The sequence below is a fragment of the Talpa europaea genome, assembly GCF_964194135.1.
Source record: "Talpa europaea genome assembly, chromosome: 2".
In the NCBI taxonomy this organism is placed as follows: Eukaryota; Metazoa; Chordata; class Mammalia; order Eulipotyphla; family Talpidae; genus Talpa; species Talpa europaea.
This window is the reverse complement of record NC_140068.1, coordinates 88,432,377-88,452,588: the sequence shown is the minus strand read 5'-3', so window position 1 is coordinate 88,452,588 and position 20,212 is coordinate 88,432,377. Positions and strand designations below refer to the sequence as shown.

General features: G+C 54.3%; 2 protein-coding genes across 7 annotated transcripts; both read right to left on the bottom strand.

Annotated features, from left to right (window-relative positions):
• Positions 1–1,299: 1,299 nt before the first annotated feature.
• On the bottom strand, positions 1,300–14,299 carry CUL7 (cullin 7; the record flags this gene model as incomplete). Of its 6 annotated transcripts, none has more annotated exons than XM_084227736.1 (25): positions 1,300–1,677; positions 1,911–2,116; positions 2,201–2,327; positions 2,473–2,618; positions 3,302–3,563; positions 3,671–3,887; positions 4,037–4,197; positions 5,590–5,772; positions 5,880–5,986; positions 6,286–6,468; positions 6,800–6,933; positions 7,237–7,412; positions 7,570–7,665; positions 7,957–8,062; positions 8,234–8,405; positions 8,542–8,632; positions 8,902–9,129; positions 9,960–10,065; positions 10,149–10,386; positions 11,163–11,391; positions 11,666–11,862; positions 11,956–12,094; positions 12,537–13,037; positions 13,178–13,329; positions 13,624–14,299. In XM_084227736.1, 25 exons carry the CDS (start codon positions 14,297–14,299, stop codon positions 1,354–1,356), a joined length of 5,157 nt encoding a protein of 1,718 aa, XP_084083862.1. In that variant the 3' UTR covers positions 1,300–1,353. The 6 variants fall into 6 exon arrangements, with proteins under 6 accessions (XP_084083862.1, XP_084083863.1, XP_084083865.1 ...); XM_084227737.1 differs by having other exon boundaries at positions 11,127–11,391; positions 13,720–14,299; XM_084227739.1 differs by having other exon boundaries at positions 5,880–5,979; positions 6,282–6,468; positions 13,720–14,299.
• Positions 14,300–15,919: 1,620 nt separating this feature from the next.
• Positions 15,920–20,105, bottom strand: MRPL2 (mitochondrial ribosomal protein L2; the record flags this gene model as incomplete). The annotated part of the gene is made up of 7 exons (XM_084256641.1): positions 15,920–16,132; positions 16,701–16,774; positions 17,053–17,163; positions 17,247–17,362; positions 17,473–17,614; positions 18,444–18,612; positions 20,013–20,105. The coding sequence occupies 7 exons, from the start codon at positions 20,103–20,105 to the stop codon at positions 15,920–15,922; spliced, it is 918 nt and encodes a 305-aa protein (XP_084112767.1).
• Positions 20,106–20,212: the final 107 nt, after the last annotated feature.

The window sequence follows — 20,212 nt, the reverse complement described above, 5'->3', positions numbered from 1 at the left end:
AAATAAATAAAAATCATAAATAAATAAAAATACATGCCTCTAAAAAAAAAAAAGTCATATAAAAAAAAACTCAATATTGCAAATGTAAAAGTCTTTAGTGTTGGTGGTTTACTCTCTTGAGCATGAGGCTAGGCGCTGCGGCTCACTGAGGCTGCCAGCATCACGACAGTATCATGGTTATCGACAGCCGGAGGAAAGACCAAAATACAGAATTTGAAATATAGCTTCTACTGAATGTTCATCACTTTCATACTATTGCCAAGTTGAAAAGTCCTAAAGGTACCCACTGTTTGAGGATAGTCTGTATTCCCAATCTCAGAACTGAGTCATTCCTAGTCCCTTCAGGTCTGTTCCTCTCCCACCATCTGACTCTTCCTTACCCTTTTCTCCCAGTGTTTTCTGTAGCTGCTTTCTCCCTCTTGCCTCTCTGAGCTGCAAAAACCACAGATTGAGGATGCTTGGGTCACTCATTTCCTCCTCCCCTAAAGGCCCCAGCCAACATGCAGAGCTCTGCCCTGCATTGAGTCTCCCAGCCCCGCCTGCCCTGGCTCGGTGTGGGTGGGGCCAGGGGAGCCAATCCCAGCAGCACAGAGCACACCTCCCCCACTGCGGTGCCACCAGGCCCTCAGGGCTACTTAGGGCCTGGCTTTGGCCACTGAGTGCAATTCTGCTGGGAGGGGCAAAGGCAGAGCAGGGGAGAGAGGGGCCCCCAGGGCCTCAGGGCTGCAATCCTATGTTAGTTTATATCCAGATCCTGAAGCGTCTGGGATAGAGTACATATTTAGGTTCTAGGGTCCTTTATCTCACTCACCGTCACCCTACCCACCTTCTCCAGCACTGAACCCACTGGTGCGTGTGGTGGCCAAGAGAGGCCCTCGCTGGCAACACCTTCACCGGGTCAAATGTCCCTCAGAGCACCACAGGGATTCTCCTCCAATTCCACAAATGAGGGTAAGGGAGTCCCACTTGACAATGTCTGAGGGACATGTCATCTGGTGCATGGCGAGGTGGGCTGGGTCTCTGGCCTGCCAGGCAGAAGCACCTGAGCCTATGCCCACCCACCCAGCAGGGGCTGAGAATTCGTTCATGTTCATTTACTCCCCCTGGCGAGAGGGGAATGTTAAGGCACGCCTCACTCTCTCTCCAGTCTGCCACCCTTTTCCTAACACAATGATCCTGGCATGGTCTGCGACAACCAACCCAGAGGGCTCTTCTCCCCTTTCAGTCAGGAAAGCACCCTCCCTATCAAATCCCTAGAAGCCACCAAATGCACACAATCCATGTAGTCAAACTCCTGCATTTTATTTCTGTAGAAAGCTCCAGCCCTTCCTAGCTCTGACCCCATCTCCAGGGCTACCGGAAGGTAGAGAAGCTCTGGGTGCCGGTGCAGGAGGCATAGGGCACACCCCGAGAACGAATCTGCAGGGTGTGGAAAGTGAGTGGAGGGTTGGGGCCCGAGGAGCCTGGGTTCAGAGACTCAGTGTGAGGCTCCATCACGGTCACGGGGACTGCATAGGACAGCGTCTGGGGCCGATCATCGTGGCGTCTCACCGTGCCCCTGCCCAGCAGGTGTAGGATGCAGGAAAGGACATCAGTACTGCTGCAGGCAGACCCCCTCCCAAGGCTGCTGACCAAACCCCTGGGAGGACACGGGCCCTTCTGCCAAGCCTCCAGCACCTGAGAGGAGACAAGGGGACATGATAGGTCAGGCACCACCTACTTCCACTTCTGGCTTCCCCTCGGACCACAAGCTGCCAGGACAAGAAGCCCTGAGGACATTAGGTGCACCCCATCCTTGCTCTTCACCTACGCACGGGCTCCATAATGGACAGATGCTTCCAATATGGCCCCACTTCCAGTGGCCTGCCCCTCCCACAGCTCCCTCGCAGCTCCGGCCCACCCCCATTTACCAGGCAGACTAGCTGGTCAATATGCAGCCCCTCATCCCCATGGGCCTTGAGGATCCGGACCACGAGGCAGTCTAGCAGGTTCCGTCTCTTCTCCAGGTTCCGCCCCTCCTCATCCTCAGCTTGCAGGTATGTCTGAGGTGGGATGAGCCACACATTGCCCCTCCTTGGCCTGGGCTCCTCACTGCCATCGCGAACCTTGAGCACCCCTGAAATAAGCATCACTGGATGGGATGCCCACAAGGAGGCAGGCTCTGGCTCAGAGCAGAGGCCTCTGTGGCCTAAGTACCTACCTCCTGGGATATCCTTTGGCTCGTGAAGGTCCAGGGGGCCTCTTGAAGCCGTAAGAGGCCCAATTGCCTGGTTCAGCATGTCTGGAGAGAGCCCCGAGAGTGCCAGCAGACTCTCCACAGAGACCGCCTTAGAGAAGATGGGGGAGATGTTCAGAGTCTCCCTATGGGGTGGTGCAGAGAGGGTGGAGGGGAGGAGGACAGGGGATCAAAGTTTAAAGGAAAGATGAGGGACAGGTGGGAGAGAGCAGGGAGGTGCAGAGGGGCTGGGCCACCTGCAAGTCGTTGAGATACAGCAGCAGCCACATCTGCACGGTGGACACATGTAGGATCTGGTCCCCAAACTGTATTTCAGCCCGGCCTAGCCACGTCCACTGCAGTCGTCTCTGTGGCTCCCGCTCTAGGGCAGGGTAGCTATGATCTGAGAGGAGGTGAGGGAGGAGGGAGTTGGGGCAGGTGAGGACGTACCACAGGTGAGCTTTGTCCCTGCTCCCCTCTGCAGAGTGTGCTGCCAGCGTTGTGGACACAGCGGTCTCTGGCCTGAGCTTTCAGAGCTCAGCCTTCTCTGTGCCCACCTGCTCCCTGGGTAAGCCTCAGACACCTGCAGCCCGCCCTGTGCATAAGCCTGCTCCAGGAGGGCTCTATTAGAGCCTTCAAGTAGATTCACCCCCTTTTTTTAGGGAACCAATATCATCAAGCTAGGAATCAAACTGGAATGTCTGTGAAAGGAAACAATGTCCTCCGGATGAGTATGGGAGCTCCCTGAGGGCAGGGTCTGAGTCTCTCACCCACCTTTGTGACTGCCCAGATCAGGAATCAGCCCCCAGTGGGGAGCTTAGGTTACAGATTTTGCCACTAAAGAAAATCCTCTCTAGTGGCCTCCTGCCTCCATTCCCGACTGCACATTAAGAGAATCCTGGGTTTCATTTTAAGGACTGGAAAGGCAACAGTCAGGGGATCCGGTGTCTGATAGCACCCCCCCTCCACCTTCACAAAGTCCTGCCCTTTCTTCTCAAATCCACCCCATCAAGGCTCCCAACCCAGGGTCCTTCCCAATGTCCCATCCTCTTCCCAGCCCCCAGCTCCAGCCTCCTGGCTCCTCACTCTTGTTGTAGAAGTTGGAGTATCGGTTCAAAGTTCCCCTCAGGTAGGTGGGCAGGCAAGTTCTGGGGTTTAGCGTGTGGCAGATGGTGGCAACAGGCCAGCAGCGTGATGACAAGACCAGCACAGACACTTCAGGCATGGCGCCTTCATAGTAGAGGTCCTCGTTCTCCTCCTCCTCCACGTCTGCCACCGCCGCCCCGGGTTCCTTTGCTTCCTCCTCCGTCCTCCTCTCGTGCTCTTTGCCACTGGCCTCACGGCCCACCTGAAGAGGAACATGGGGTTGCTCACAGCCCACGGACCAACTCTGGATGGCTGCATGGCTCTCTTCCTCTCTCCTCTCCCATCAGCGAATCTCTCCCCTGCACCCACCTGAATTTTCTTCTCCGAGTCCTCCAGCTTCAGGAGTTCCTGATCGAGCCGCTGGAGCTGGTAGACATGGAACTGGCGCTGCAGCTCCTCGGAGGTGCTCAGGCTCCGTAACATCTGCTGGGGGAGGCGATTGGGGAAGCAGGGACCGATCTGCTCCAGCACAGCCCCCTCCAGCCAGCTCGTGCCCACGCCCAGGAGACGGTCCGCCATGTAGTGTCTGCAGCACACACAGCCCGGGTCAAGCCTTGGTGTGGGCACACAGTTTGGCCCAGTCCCCCGCTTCTGTACTCCAGCCTGCCTGGACCAGGTGCCCAGGCCCGGTTGTCTTTCTGCCTCCCCCACCCAACTCCCAAGATCCATTCTCACTGGTAGTAATGCTCAAAGGTGGTGGCTATCTCCAGGCCAGAGAAAATGAGGACGGTTTCCAGGCATCGCTGCAGCTGCGCCAGCATCTCCATTCCTCGGGCGCCACCAATCCGGCTGCCCTGGATCCGCTGGTCAATGTGCCGGGCAAACTGCTCACTCACCTGCAGGTGGGGAGCATAGAAAACCATGAGTGAGGGAGTGAGGAGATGAGGGCAGCAGTGGAGAAGCTCTGAGGAAGGAGATATGAACGGCTAGCAGCTTCAAAAACTGGCCAATGCTTTTATAAACAGTTTTATCAAGTCTCTAAGAACAGTGGAAGCTGATAATATTAACAAAGATGAAAAATGTTTGTCACATTGAGCATGTCTAAAATAAAACTAATGATAATAATTAAAACAAGGAAACTATTTAGGTATACGGAGGGTCACACTGCAGTGTGACTGATGACATAGTGACCAGAGGCCGAGCGGTGCCCTTTGGTGCCCAGGCTGCTGGTGACAGTTCACTTCAGCATTTGCTTAACTGGGCGTCTCCCTTAGAAGGGCTTGGAGACGGGAGGGGGGAGGGGGGGGCTCGATCTATCTTCAACTCTTATCACAGTGCCTGACACATGTTAAGCACTTGTTAAATATTTACACAAGAAGTGGGAATGGTGGATTAAATTATAGTGTATTCATTACATGGAATTTAAGCAAGAGTGAAAAATGAGGATGAATAACAGCACCAAAAAGGCTGTTAATGGCATGGTCGAAAGAAAACAAGACAGGTCCCTCCCTGGTGGTGCAGGGGTTAGTCTCAGCACTATGAAGCTATCACCAGCCACTGCTGCCTGAGTTCAATCCCCAGCCAGGAAGCTTGTCTCGCCCGCTGCTCCCCTCGGCAGTGTATTTCAGTCAGTCTGCCTGTTCTGCTCCCCTCTCTGTCTCTGGTGAATCCTCTCACCCCCCTACACCTTTGGCCTATATCCCAGTTCTTGTATACATACATAAGTAAATCTTTAAAAAAAAAAAAAAGCAAGACACAGCATGTAGCACAGTACATGATGTTAAATCACGCATACCAACAGAAGGAAGGACATTGAGATATGCTGGGGGTCACCGTTTTTTCTTTCTTTTTTAAAATTTTTAATAATACGTTTAAAATATTTTTATTTTTATTTTATTTTTAAAGGTGTGATATGAAGTACAGCTATTTTTTAAATTAATTTATTTATTTATACAAACACTGGGTACAGTCAGAAGCACGGGAGGGTGAGGGAATTCACCAGAGCCAGAACGGGGAGCAGAACAGGCAGACTGACGAAATACACTGCTGAGGGGAGCAGCGGGCGGCAGGAGAGGTCTGCGCGCCATGTGGGACCCTCACCCTGCAGCTGGGGATCGACCCGGCGCTGCAGAGGCTGCGGGCAGCTTCGCAACCCGGCGCTCAACCGCTGCGCCACCAGGGGAGGCCCAATGATACGTTTATATACCAGTGCAGTGCCTTGCTGAAGGGGAATGGAAGGCGGGTCACGTTGAGGTAGTGGGGGAGGGAGAGGCGCAGGGGAGGCTTACATGGGCAGCTTTGAGGAAGGGGAGCTTCAGCAGGGCACCAGCACAGCCGTTCTGCAGCGCCAGCAAGAAAGCTGCCCGTGGGCCAAACAGCTCAGAGCTTGACTTATGCAGATGACTGAAGTGTTCACAGTAGCGTGGCACAAAGTCGTCATCCCGCCAGTGTGAGGTCAGGAAATGGTTGACCTGGAGGGGAGGGAAGAGGAGGTAGCGTGAAGAGGTGACTCCACATGCCACCCCCTATTCCAGGGCCAGCCTCCCTCCCCCCCAACCCCCACACCTGCCCTGCGTACCTGCTCCTCCACCACAGCCCGCCAGCAGCGCGTCAGGTTTCTCATGATGCTGCTGGGCAGTCCCCGAGTTGCCAGGGAGCTCCAGTCATGGCTTCTATTTCTGCCCTCTATGGAGACAGAGGAAGGGGTCGGGGCGAGGTGGGGGCAGACCCTAAGCTCTGGATCCCCATTCAAGGGTGAGCCCTGAGGCCTTTCCTGACTTGCTGCTACCTGAAATGATGCTCCTGGGTGGGGGTGACACAAGCTTGGAGAATATATAAGCTGAGCATGCGGGGGGGGGGGGGGGAGGTGAGGAGGGACAGAAGCCTGCAGTATGTGTGTGCGTGGTGGAGGGCATGGGGAAACGTTCCTAACTGAGCTCCTGCAGGAAGCCCAGCACTCATGGAGCCCAATTCCCAGTACTCACTGGGGCGAGCAGTGGTCACCACCAGAGGGGGCGCCTCACAGGGCTCCACGTGCACCAGCAGGTGGGTGAGGCGGCGCACTCTTGAGGAGAAAGCTGCTGCGCGGCTCTGGGGGTTGTGGGCAGCCTCCCGACACTCCAGGTACTGGTCCAGCAGCCAGCCCAGGGGGCTGATGCCGTCCTCATCTGGAGGCCAGGAAAAACAAGGAAGGGCATGACTCCAGGGCAGCAGGGAGACACTAGGCTGGGCTGGACGGGAAGGCAGAGAAAGAGCAATCGACAGTGATATGGGGGTGGCAGTGAGGGAGGGAGGCAGGTCCCTTCTGATTGGTTAAGCTGGCACCTGGGAGACATGGGAAAGGAGGCGGTCCGGGGCTGTGAGGAAAGTGGCACTAGGGCACATAGGTACCAAAGGGCCAATGGCATCATCTAGGTGGCTTAAGGTTAGAGTAAGCAGGAGCTGACTAGTGGGGAAAAGCAATGGGATGGGAAGGGGGCTGGGGGTCGGGACTGTTACCGGGGGAAGTGATGTTCTGCACCAGGGGGCTGACCAGGGCCTCCCAGCAGGTCTTGCCCAGTGCCTGGGCAGCTTCATTGTCCGGGAGGAAGTGATCAGCAAAATTCTGCTCCTGCCGCAGAGCCCCATTGAGTCTGGGGATAAGGGTGGGGGAAGGAAGGCACCAGGGATGAGAGGCATAAATCACCCCAGTATCCACTCAGCCCAAGACTGCCGGCTAAGCCCCAGTAGCCAGACCGAATCCCCAAGCCCCCCCCCCCACCTGTGTTAATAGACACATCCCATTCCCAGCCCACCAGACAAATCTCTTTATTTTCCCTTCCCCAACACAGAACACTCCTGCCCCCTCCCCAGGCACATCAGACCCCTCCTCCATCCTCCTTCCTTTGTGTCCCTGGTCCATAGTCATCTGTAACATGCCTGCCTCTCACACGCACCTAGAACTCAGGTGCAGGAGGCTCCTGCGGTCCTCGGATATGTCCTGGCTCCAGGCCTGCGCCCGAACCATGTAGAAGAGACGTGTGTGACGGCACAGTTGTTCCCTGAACACTGGCCAGAACGTGGGCTTGGGGCCCAGGATCTCCAACCCCCGAATGCGAGTGTCAATGCCGCCCTGCAAAGCACACAGGCCTATTATCACCTGCTCCATGTCCTCCTCAAGCCTCACCCTGGAGCTGCCTGTGACCAGGCAGGCGCACTGACCCAGTATCAGCAATGGTGACAGGGCCTGGAGCCCCTGCCCAGGACCATGCCCCATGACCCTCCCCTACCTGCTGGCAGCGCTTTATGCGGATCTGTATGATGGGCCAGAAGCGGTTCAGATTCTCCAAGAGGATCACCCGGCTGGCGGAGGGCATCACGTTGACCTGGCAGGGGGCAGAAAAGGGCTGTCACAGTGTGGATAGAAGTGCCCAAAGCACCCACATCTGCAACCATTCCCTCCTTGTGTCTCCCTTCCCCCAGCCCTGGGATGTGTGGGGTCCCAAGGAAGGGGTCCTAACGCCTCACTGCTTAGGGCCTGATGCAGTCACAAAGGCACAGGGATAAAGAATACAACTTTCTACAGGGCTCAAAACAGGGAGGAATTCAGGGATCTAGGGGTCTGGGCAAGAGGGTACATCCTGTGAGGGGTGGCCCAATGGCACAGAGGTCCCTACCGAGTTGAGTTCTGTGTTAAGGGAGCTGGTGCTGTCGCCGCCGAGCACCACCACTCTGGCCGGCATGTAGCTTGAGTCTTCGCCAGCCACCAGCAGATTCAGCTGCCTGGGAGCAGGGAAGAGGAATCATTCGGAACCGGAACCAGTCATGCCCTTGCAGGCAGGCCCAAGGGGACTCTTCAGTCATGTTCAGGGGATGCTGCTCCCCGCCAAGACAAACACAGGGGACTCATGAGAAAGTGTATGTGCGGCTCAGCATGGGCATGGAGCCTGTTACCTGACGAGGATGCCCTGGCGCATGTGCAAGGTGATGTAGTGGGAGCCGGCGCTGCCGTTGGACTCCCAGTAGGTTTTGGGGTTGCGGTCCGTCAGCTTGCTGGCCCGGTGGGGGTTGGAGGACACCTCCACCTTCTCCCAGCACTTGTCCTCCTTCACTTCCACACTGGAGCCTGGGGGCAGGTGGGAAGGGGGTGGGCTCACAGCCTGGCGGGTTGAGAGAAGAAAGGGAAGGGACGAGGGAGCAGGCAGGGAAGGGGCGAACGGATGCCGGGGTGGGTGTCGGGAGAAGCAGAGGGGCGCACGAACCCTGGCACAGGTGCCTGAGGAACACGTCAAAGAAGGGGATGTTGATGGGTCGGTGGGTTCGTCTGTGGTCTTCGATCTGGCCCAGCACCATCTGCAGTCGCGACAGAGAGAGAAGCAGTGCGGGAGGAGGCAGGGACACAGAGAAACACATGGAGAAAAGGCCCAGCAGCAGAGGGACTTCCTCCAGACCCAGACAGAGAGGGGCACAGGGGAAGAGGGTGCAGGACAAGAGCCCCCGTGGTCAAGACATAGCTGTTGTTCCCAGTTGCAGGAACAGCTTCCTTCTCCCTGACCCCACTGTTCTGATTTCATACTCTTTCCCAGCTCTGAACCCACAGCTTCCCCCCACTTCTTCCTGACCTGGATGCAGCCTCCCAGGATGTTGGTGGTGAGCTTCCGATAGAGGTGGGCGTGCTTCTCACACTTGAACACCATGTCCCGCAGCTCCTGAGCCAGCTCCAGCTTGCCCAGGTGCTTTTCCAGGGCCTTGGAGATGGCATCTCGGGCTCCCAGCTGATTCAGCACCACGGCGTAGTCCCTGCTCACTGAGGTCAAGCGGTGCAGGAAGAAAATCAGTTCCTGGAGCACCTGGGATGGGAATGAAGAGGTGACGGTTGGGAACAAGGCCCAGGCCACAAGGGCATCTTCATCTTTACTTCCCTACAAAGCGGAAAGTAGGAGGACAGGCGGGGGTGGGGGGAATGTGAGCGCCCGGTGACATAGGAGAACCAAAACCAAACAGAAATGGGAAACGCAGGAGCTCCCCTGCCACTCTGGGTTCTCAGCTACTGACTGGCAATAGGGATAGAGACCCCCCAGATTTGTTCTTTTCAGGCCCCGCTGTCCCAAGAACCAACTGCAGGGCTATGTTGTGAGATGCTCAGACCCCCAAGCACAGATACCTGGCACACGGGATGGGGCCAAGAGGGGCTGGCTGTGCTTGGACACACAGAGTGCCCCTGTCACCATGACAGACCCCTTGCCAAGCATCTGTGCCCAGGACCTTCATTCCCCTTTCTCTTACATGCCAGCCAAAAAGGAGTCACTGAGGCTCTTAATATTTTTAAATATATATAAATGCACACATAGTTCATTTCGCAAACAAAATATATGTGTGGAGGGAAACACAGAAGGTGACATGAGTTAATACAAGTGGTTACTAATAGGAGTGTGGAGGGGGCATTAGAACAGGGACTGGGGTGGTGTGAGGTTTTTCAGTGTATACCTTATTATATCATTTTGATATGTGAACCGTGGGAATGTATTACCTATTTAAAAAAATGAAATTCAATTTTAAAAACAAAACCCAAAGCAAGAGCAAATGCTCCATTGCATCCTCCAGAGTCCTGCCCAAGGGGTCGGCCTCCCCAGAGGCTGCCTTCTCCCTGCAGCCCCTTCCCGCTGCAGGGCAGGGGTACCTCTCGATCAGTGTCTGGGGACCGCAGGCAGGTCATGCAGGCATCCATGGCCTCATGCCAGGGGAGGAGCAGGGCCTCAGGGATATCCGCCAACTGCTTCAGGATTCTGGGGAACAGGAGGTGGGAGGAGAGATAATCAGCCAGCCTCGAGACCTGATTGCCCGAACCTGCCTTGAATCTCCCCCTCACCTGAGAACGGCCAGGTGCAGGGCCCTGTTGGCAGCTGGGGTGTCAAGGCTCTGCATGAGCACCAGGAAGGGCTGGGGCTGCCGCAGGAGCTGTTGGAGGATCGGCTTGACCTCACTCTCCTGGGCCCCCTCTGAGCTGAAGGCTCGTTCCAGGTCCTGAAAGATCTTCCCAGTTGGACCATAACCCTCCACCAGATGCTGCAGGGGAGTGCTGGGGCACTGAGCTGAGGGGTCTTTTGCTATAAGAAGGAGGAAGCCACTGTTAGTGAAGGGTCAGAAAAGGAGAGACAGATTCATAAATCTCAATCTTATTTCCCAATTTTTCCTAAAAAATTTAGATTTTTGTCTTAAAAGATAGGTTTGGAGGGGCCTCCCTGGTGGCACAAAGGGTTAAGTCTCAGCACTATGAAGCACGAGTTCGATCCCCGGCCAGGGAGCTGACCCACATGGCGCAGCAGACCTCTCCTGTCTCGCCCACTGCTGCCCTCAGCAGTGTATTTCAGTAGATCTGCCTGTTCTGCTCGCCACTCTGATGAATCCTCTCACCCTTCTGCCCCTCCTCTCTGGCCTACACCCCATCTCTTGTATGCATAAATAAATAAATCTTTAAAAAAAAAAGTTAGGCTTGGGAATCTCATAATAATACTAAGTGTACTTATAAGAAGATAGCTTCATAACAAATTTTAAATTTTATATTGTTAAAATAGCAGAGTGTTTCCTGTCTGCAAAGAGCAGGGCATTTCCCTACATCTGAAAGCATGCAATAAAGTTAAATATGAGGATTTTTGAAGGCTCAAATCTCTTTTTCAAGTTTCTAACTTCACAGTCTCCTTTATTCTTTGAGGGACCACAATGGCTGTGCCTCCATTGATTATTTATCTCTAAGTTTCAGATTCTTCCTTAGGTGCTATCTCTTCCAGATAGGATTGCATATAAATCTGCAAAGATCTCTCTCCCAGGCTGATGCCCTCCTAGAGGCCAGTCTGCAGAGCTGCTTTGTCTGTCTGGTTCCCACCTTTCACTTTGGCTGCATCTGCTGATTCCTGAGGTTGGTTCTGGGCTTCTAGCAGGGATGGGTAGACCAGCTGCCCTGCCAGGGCCTCGGGCCCATATTTCCTGTAGACACGGCAGTTGAGCAGGTCCCTGAGAGCGCTGTCATCGAGTCGCTGAGGCAGAGCCAGCAGCAGGTCCTGTGCCAACTCCATGGGCACAGCCAGCTCAGCCAGGATCTCATCATCCAGAATCTGTCACCAGGGAGAATTTCTCAGTGCAGGCATCCCAGCAAGCACAGAGGCTCCAGGACACTCGTAAGGGCAGGGACATCTGTCTGTACTTTCTCCATCCTGAACCTCCCCTGGTTGGCAGCTGGTTCCTCCCATCGGGTTACCAACACCTCCAAACATTCTAGACCCCTGCTCTGCAGCCCCTTACTCTATCAACCTCTGCTTCCCATCCAGGGTCTTCTGAGTGCTCTATCACAGACCCTTCAACCCCTGTGTGTCTCCAAGCCAACTCTACCTCTCCATCCAGGTTTTCCTGGAGAATCTGGAGGACCTCCTGATGGTCAGGTCCATCCAGCTTCTTGATGAAGAAGAGGAGCTCCCACCACTCGGCCTGGGTCAGGTGTTCACTCTCCTCAGCGTCCTCATCCTCAGGCAGCACGTAGGGCACGGCGTAGAGCTCTGCCATGGGCTTCCACCGCCAGGAGGGCAGGGCTGTGGGGATGGGCCAGGGGCGGTGATGTTGCTGCCCATAAGGAACACTTTTCCTCTGCCCAGAGCTCACCCCTGCTCCCCCTCTGGGCTCACCTATACCCAGCGCTCCACTGATCACTGCCCCCCGGTACTCCTCAGCCTCGACCACGTCCTCAATGTCTTCCTCAAAGCCCAGGATCTCCAGCATGTGCCAGTGCACCCAATAGGTGCGGCCCGTTGACTCCCACAACACCTGGAGAGTAAGGGGCCAAGAGAGAGGGAAGACTCACTTAACATCTGACTGTAGACCAGAGATAGAGACAGTCTCTATCTCTCCAAATAGTAAAACACTGGCATTTGGAGAACATGAATATACATATAGAACACGCTCTCCTCAACCTGTTTTTGATAGCTTATGTCCCTATTCTTCCTCTTGGCCCCAACAACCCTGTCTCCCTGACCCTGACCTTTGGGTCTTTATCAGTTTTTTTTTTTTTTTTTTTTTCCTGAGAGTGAGTCTTCTTGACCTCATAGCTTCCTAAACCCAGATTTTTGTCAGGCATCCAAAAGGCCCCCCTCATTGCAAACCCCCTCTCACCATCCCAGTCTTACTGATGGATTCTATTTCAGAGGCCCCTGCATAAAGCCCCAGCTCTGCCCCACCCAAGAGAGATCTCCACATCACACGGGCTCACCTGCACAGGGGGCACGCCATTATTGCTCTGCCGGAACTCACCCTCGTCACCGGCACTGATCTCTTCATAATCATCCAGCATCCGCACTCGCATCCCTGGCTGCAGGGTGTCCCGCACATACAAGGCATAGGTATTGCCACTTGCAAACTCAGAGCGAGGGCGAAAGCGCCTTGACCTCCTGAGGGAGGGCCGAGAATGGGCAGCGGGGAGCCCTGGGCCTGCTTCTGCTGACTGGGGCTGGAAGATGGAACAGGAGGACCGTGTGGAGGGCCCCTCCTTGCTTGAAGCCCAGTCCCAGCGCATGGCCTGCACCAGCTCTGAGATCAGGGTGCCCATGGCCATGCAGAACTCCAGCTCCAGCCGACCCCTCTCCCCACTCAGCTCCTCAGGAGCAGCGTTGTTCTGGGCTCCGGCTTCCGTAGCACTGTCATTTAGCTGATCCAGGAGGGAGGTGACATACAAATAGTGCTTTACCAGGGAGAAGAGCAGCCTTCCAGGAACCTGTGGGATACAACCTTTGGCTTAAGGTCCACCTTGTTCCAGCGTTAGCATCTCTTACCCCTCTGCCCACTGTGGACAGATGCAAAGGTATGGTGCCTAGATTTGTTCACAGCTCCCCACCCAATCCCTCCACAGAATACCTGCGGCAACTGAATGCCCTCGAAAGACATGGGGTGTTCAGCGAGTGTGGCCTGTGCAAACAGAGCCAGCAGAGCACAGCGGCTGTCAAAATCCAGTTGTTTCTCAATGGCCTCTTGCTGGCTCAGAGACAGAAGAATCTGGGTCCGGGTTCCTGTAACCCACACTCCAATCAGTAACTGCTCCCTAACATCACCCTTCCCAGGATCTTTCTGAGGCCTTCTGCTCCCTTTGTTACATTTTTTCCCCCCATCACACACTAGGAATGGCATGATTTGCTGGATAAATCAGAACTATTTTACTCTTAACAGTCTAATAGTCTAAACTCTTCCTCTGCATAGAAAGCCAATTAACATGAGGTTCTTGGGGATTCAGTCCTTTCTCTGCAGAGTCACCCCCACCCACCTCCCCTTCTTCCAAAGAGAAGGACAACAAATCATTTACGTACTGATGAGATCAGAGGCTCCTGCCACAGTGTCCTGTGAGGCCCCGAGCCGACCCAGCCCTTCTTCTGCTCCCCCTTCCTCCCCACACTGCCCCTCACCAGCATCATGGGAGGCCAGGGCTTGTATCATCCGGCCCGCGCTCCAGCGGATCTGATAGTCAGGACTACTCAACATGTGCATGAGCAAGTCCAGGACCCTTGGGTCTTTGAAGACCCCAGTGAGGGGCTCGATGCTGGCGTAGGCGCTGAGCACGTGCACAGTGTGAAGCAGGGGAGCAGGAGGGGTGCTGCCCACACACTCCTCCAGCTGCCGAAGGGCCCTCTGAATCAGAGACTTCACATCTGTTTCCATCTCTACCAGCACAGATTTGTCGAGGGTCCCAGCCTCCCCTGCAGTCTCCGGGGAGGGCGCGATGACCTGGCCATCCTCGCCCAGCATCTTGTGGCAATTGGCATAGATCTCATCGTTGGACATCCACAGCAGGATGTGCTCAGCTTTGCAGTCCACTTGGCTAGCACCTCCGTCCCCATCATCCCCACGCCTGAGGATGAGCCAGCGGATCTGGTACTCAGGATGCCCATCGTGGCCCACACGCTGGCGGATCAGTTCATCTGGATAGGCATGCAGGCCGGGGCCCAGGGGCACTCTGAATTCCCTGTAGCGGAGCTCCCCCACCATCCTGGCACCTGGGACACACAAGGAAAAGAGAACAGGCAAGCAAATGAAAGTGAGAGGGTGAGAGGGGAGGTCAGCAAATCAAGGGCATCTAAGAGTTGGGGAAGCAAATGCGGCAACAGCTGTCGGTCTGGGGGGGGGGTGGAGGGGTAAAGCAGAGCCCAGGAGTTGCCTGCTGCACACAGAGTGGGATCAGGCCTAGGCAGAGGAACATAAGGGTGTTTGTTCTGGGAGAACACAAAATTTGGGTGCTAAAAGGAGGGTCCAAGACCCCACAGCCTGGAGTGGATTGTTTTGGGGCAGTGGGAAGGGGATAGTGCGGGTAAAGCAGGCTTGGGGTTACAAGTGAATCTTATAGGCCTGGAAGTAGGGGGGACAGCAACCCTGGGAAGAGGGCCTGCAAAATGCAAAGCAGGATGGGGGGAGCGGTGGGGAGTGAGAGCTTGAGTGCATATGGAAAGGGGTGCTACCTCCAAAAGTGGAAGGACATAAGTGTGAGTCGCAGGGTTAAGAGACCCAGAAAATTGACGGTGAAATGAGGGTGTATGGAGCGATGGGCTTGGAGGAGGGGCTGGAGGAGCGGATGACTGGAGGCCCGGAGTGGCAAAGCCGATGGGGGGACGCGAGGCCCAGGACAGGGTGCACAGGAGACCGGATGGGTGAAGGAAGGGTGCGAGGCTTGGTGACAGGGGCTCAAAATCCCGAAAAGCTGGGGCACGCGCGACAAGATGGGGTCGGAGGGTAGGCCGGATAAACCAGAATCCCAAGTCATGGTGGAATGGGGGGCCGCGGGGCTCGATGGGCGAGCAGACGGAGGAAAGCCCAGGGTAGGGGCAGGGGGCCGCGGCGGGGCTCTGGCCACCTCAGAAGTCGACGGGGGTCCTGGCGCGAGGCCTGTCCTTCGCAGGGCTAGGGACGTGGCGCAGGCGATGGCGGCGGCGCTGGCGGAGATTTGGGCCCCGCCTGGGCCCCCCGAAGGGGTCGAGGAGGAGAGGCGGGCGGGGGCGTGCCTCTGCGGGACGGGAGGGCAGGCAGGGGGCGTGGCGCGCGGCGCTGAGCGCTCAGGGGCTGGGCCTCTGTCACCGCCTGCCCTGCTCGCGCGCCGGGGCGGGCCGGGGCGGGGCGGAATTCGGTCCCAGCCCCCGAGGACGCTGCCAGCCCAGCCCAGCTCGGCGGGCTCCGCCGCCCGCCTGCAGCTGCAGCTCATTTCCGCCAGACCCAGCGGAAAGCTAGGGGCCCTCGGAGAGCGCCGGGGCGGAGCCGCCCGTGCCACCTCGGCAACGCTCAGCACCTCCTCCTTCGTGCCGCCCTTTCCTCTTCCTTTTCATCCTCCCTCCTGCCACCGGAAGTGCCTTCCCGGGTTCCCAAAGTCAGGACTGGAAAAGACCTTGGAGGTCATTTATCGTCCCGGCACCCCCTCCCCCATTCCATATAAAGGAGCTGAGGCCAGGAGGATGGCTGCAAATGAGGGGGTGTAGTCTCAGTCTTTGCTCCGAATTCTTTCCTTGCTTCTTACCCACACTTGTTTGTGCCTTTCCTTTACCGGGTGCAGTATGTACCTTCCCGCTCCCCGCCAAAACAGTAACCGATAAAATAGGGGGTCATTTTATTAAAGTCCAGACATCAGCTTTGGGCAGCAGCTGTGGGAAGATTCACATAACTCTTCATGGGGGGCAGTGGTCGAATCTTTCGGCCTGCCCAGCCCCCTTTGCGATGCCATAGTCCACTGGAAGGTCTCTTGCCCAGCCAGCGATTCCGCCCGGCCTTGCCAATGACTCGTTTATTATGATCAACGTTGGATACTCGTCCCACTATTGCTGTGCAGGTTTCCAGCACCTGACAAAGAAAGCAGACAGAGAATGCACTTTGGGGGGGTAAGGCTGACAATGCTGAAGCTATGGACTCTTGGGAGGCTTCTACACTCCTTGAAAGAAGGGACAGGACAGGGGGGAAGCATAACTTAATTGAACCTGGGGCCTCCCTGGTGGTGCAGGGGGTTGAGCCAGAGAGAAACCCACATGGCGCGGCAGACCTCTCCTGTCTCGCCTGAGGCTCCCCTCAGGAGTGTATTTCAGTCAGTCTGCCTGTTGTGTTCCCCGCTCTGTCTCTGGTGAGTCCTCCCCCCCATCTCTGGCCTGTACCCTAGCTCTTGTATGCATAAATAAATCTTAAAAACAAACAAACGAACAAAAAAAAAAAAAACTGAACCTGAGAGTAGGATCCATAGTAGTTGAAAGGACACACTTCCTTCCCACTATTCCTTATGGTACCAGCCTCACAAGGCATGCCTAGTTACACAGATCCAACTAAGGAACTTTGTAACACAAAATACCTGGGAGCTATCCTGCCCAGGAAGGAACATTCCCAAAATTTCTCCTCTGCAGATCCCTCCCCACCCACACACCTGCATCTGCCTCTTAGAAGGTAGCTGGATGATGGCTGTCCCATTCACCTTCCGGAGCAGCACACCACAGGTTCCTGGGGGAAGGGAAAAGCAGCTTTGCACTCTCCACAGAGGAGGAAGTGGTAGGGGAATTCACAGCAGGATATTAACAACTCTTCCACCTCCCCACTATTCTTGCTTTGCCATTTAGGAAAAGATACACTGAAGCAGGTGCATGTTAAGTTTTAGGTCAAAACACAAGCACTTCTTCATCTTCGTTTTCCTTGTTGACCCATGGGTTCAGGGAATTGTGACCTCAGATTCCCTTTACCTTCCACACTGTAAGAGCCCCAAGTTCCTCCTTTCTTCATACCTGCGGCTCGGATATACTGGGCCCCCCGGCCTGGCTCACTCTCCACATTGTTGATAAGTGTCCCCACAGGCAAGGCCCCAAGAGGATGTGCATCCCCTTCCCGGGCAGCAACTAGAAGACAGAATTTCATCAGCACCAAAACCCTTGGCGCCTCCCAGCACCCCTGCCCCCCACATCAGGTGGCCATGTATCACCTGCCATTCGACCTATCTGATCAGAGTTCAGGATTATATCTCCAGCCTGCATGTTTTCTGTGGCAATGATCCAGCGTTTCCGTTTGCCCCCAGCAACCAGAGCTATGTCTGCCGACCTAGTCAAAGTGAGAGACAGGTGAGCAAACCATCTAGGTATCTCACATCTTTTGAAAAGTCACAGAGCAGTTATTTAGGCACACATCATCACCGCATATCCCAAACTTGCCTACAGGGATCATAACGGACGATGATGACCTTCTCCTCAAAGGGTCCTGGCTTGGTTTCCTCCTCAGGCCGGAAACGCAGAAAGTCAATCATGCGATAACGTTGCTTGTGGCCCCCACCAATACCATGCACTCGGATTCGGCCTGTGGTCAGGACAGTGAATCAGATGAATCAGCTTCCAGCAATGGGAACAGGTCTGCCCTGGGCAGAGGGCAGTGCTTCCCACATTATGACACACAAACAAAAAAAAAAAAAATTAGAACAGCAACAGGTAAGTGGGGATAGGAAAACACCTATAGAATGCTTTGCAAAAACAATTATATGATTATGGAACTGTAACTTCCAGATAAAAATCTCTTCAAATTACCAATTTAGTAATAGTGCAAAATTTCAAGTAAATAGTACTCAATTTTTTCCTTTCCTTTTTTTTTGTAGATTTATTTATTTATACAAGCACTGGGTACAGTCAGAAGCGCGGGAAGGTAAGAGAATTCACCAGAGCCAGAGCGGGGAACAGAGCAGGCTGAGGGGAGCAGCAGGCAGCAGGAGAGGTCTGCGCGCCATGTGGGACCCTCCTCTGGTGGCTGGGCAGCAGCTGGGGATTGAACTGGCGCTACAGAGGCTGCGGGCAGCTTCACAACCCAGCGCTCAACTGCTGCGCCACCGGGGAGGCCCAATAGTACTCAATTTCAACTTCTATAACCTTCTGTAACCTTTGAAGGTTTGAAGAAAAATATCATGATACTTCCTGTATGTGGCCAGGTATTTCAACTACCTAGATTGTCATTGGCACACAGACCACTTGCCTATTGCTTTATATTCTACTCGGGCTTACACACATACTACATGCAGAAGTCTACTAACTGCTTTTAACTTATATTTCTCTGCCTTACAATGTGTTAAGTATAATAATATACAGATCTTGGGTTCTACAGTGTTCCTCCTTTATTACTTAATTTCTCTTGCTCCCACCTGTATGGTCTCGACCCCCAGATTTCCTCATCTTCACTGGTGTAACCGTATACTTGGTACGACTCTTCCAGGACCCGAGGTTGGCACTAAGAGCCACAGATGTAAGGAATGGGCGGCAGGGGAGCAACATCGAGGCAAAGGGCAGCTGGAGGACGGCATTATTTGTTACCTAGAGATAAACAGAAAACTCCTTCGCTTGAAAGCTTATTAAAGAAGCATCAGAGAACAAAGGAAGAGGACACAGATGAAGTTTAGATTATAGCTCACTTCTTCCTTCAAGTGTCAAACCAGCTGTCCAAAAACACCTGTCACAGCTTGCACAAATAGCAGCGCAGAATGTTTATCCAGGTGTATGTGTTGATTACCTCTCCTCTCACTCACCTCTGAAGTATTTCTTCAATGGAATGTTCTGCACTGGTGCATCTCCTTCAAATCTTACTCAAAGCTCCCCTTCTCCAGAGAACTTTTCCTAAACAACTTCCTTTTGTAGAGTAGGTAACTTCTACACATCCATGTACCACCATCAACACCAACCATCTACATTATGCTTCTGGGAGTTTTTCAGATATGTGTGGAGGAGAGGGATCATTTCTGTCCGGGTCCCCACTGTATTCAAGCATTTCACAGAGCAGGTTGCTTTGGAATTTTTTTTTTTTTATAGAGGCATGTTTTTATTTATTTATTATATTTGTTTGTTTGTTTTATTTATACATGCACTGGGTACAGTCAGAAGCGCGGGAGGGTGAGAGAATTCACCAGAGCCAGAGTGGGGAGCAGAGCAGGCAGAGGGACTGAAGTACACTGCTGAGGGGAGCAGCGGGTGGCAGGAGAGGTCTGCGCACCATGTGGGATCCTCCTCCGGTGGCCGGGGAGCAGCCGGGGATCGAACCGGCGCCGCAGAGGCCGCAGGCAGCTTCGCAACCCAGCGCTCAACCGCTGCGCCACCGGGGAGGCCCTGCTTTGGAATTTTAAGTATGCATCTGCCAATCTTCTACCATTAGCCCCAGAGAAGCAAGATTTACAACTTCTCTTTTCTGTGTCTCACCAATTGCCCACTAGGGACCTTGTGATACTTCATTTTAGGCTTTTATTCATGGTCTGTAGCCTTACATTCTGTAATTTCAGCAATAACTTATCCTTAATGGTTAAGAGCCCAGACTCCTTAATTCCCAATAGCTGGTGTATGATCTTGCCCCGTTTATCCATTTTCGCATATGTAAAGTGGGAATAACAATTCTTACGAGTGATTAAAAGGAGTTCACTTATTTAAGACGTCTATAACTTATACTTGACTTAGGATAGGTATTCAATGAATATCAGTTATTACTGAAACTGTACAACCGGTGTTCTGTAAGTCACTTTCACCTCTAATATCTCATCCGAAGAATCCCGAGGTCCGAAGAAACAGCAACACTTACAAAACTGAAAGCCAAGGCTGAGAGTGACTTATTCGAGGTCACCGGCCAGCGTGAGTTCTCACCAGGCTGACATTCCCCGCCTCCCATCTCAGGGTGTCCCCTCTCGGCGCACCGGAAGGAAACAGCCTCATTCCCGGGTAAAGTGAATTACCTGGGAGCCCGGGAACAGGCTCTGGCTTGGAACAGCGGCCGGGGGCGTCAGGCTCAGGGAACCCAGAGCGCGGGTTAGTGCCCGCAGGGCCATGAAGGTGGCCAGGCTCCACGGGGCTCAGCAGGCCACCATTACCTTCAGCCAGGTCTCCCGGCGCTGACGGATGACGCTAACGGTTGCAAACACCGTCGCTCTCTCCT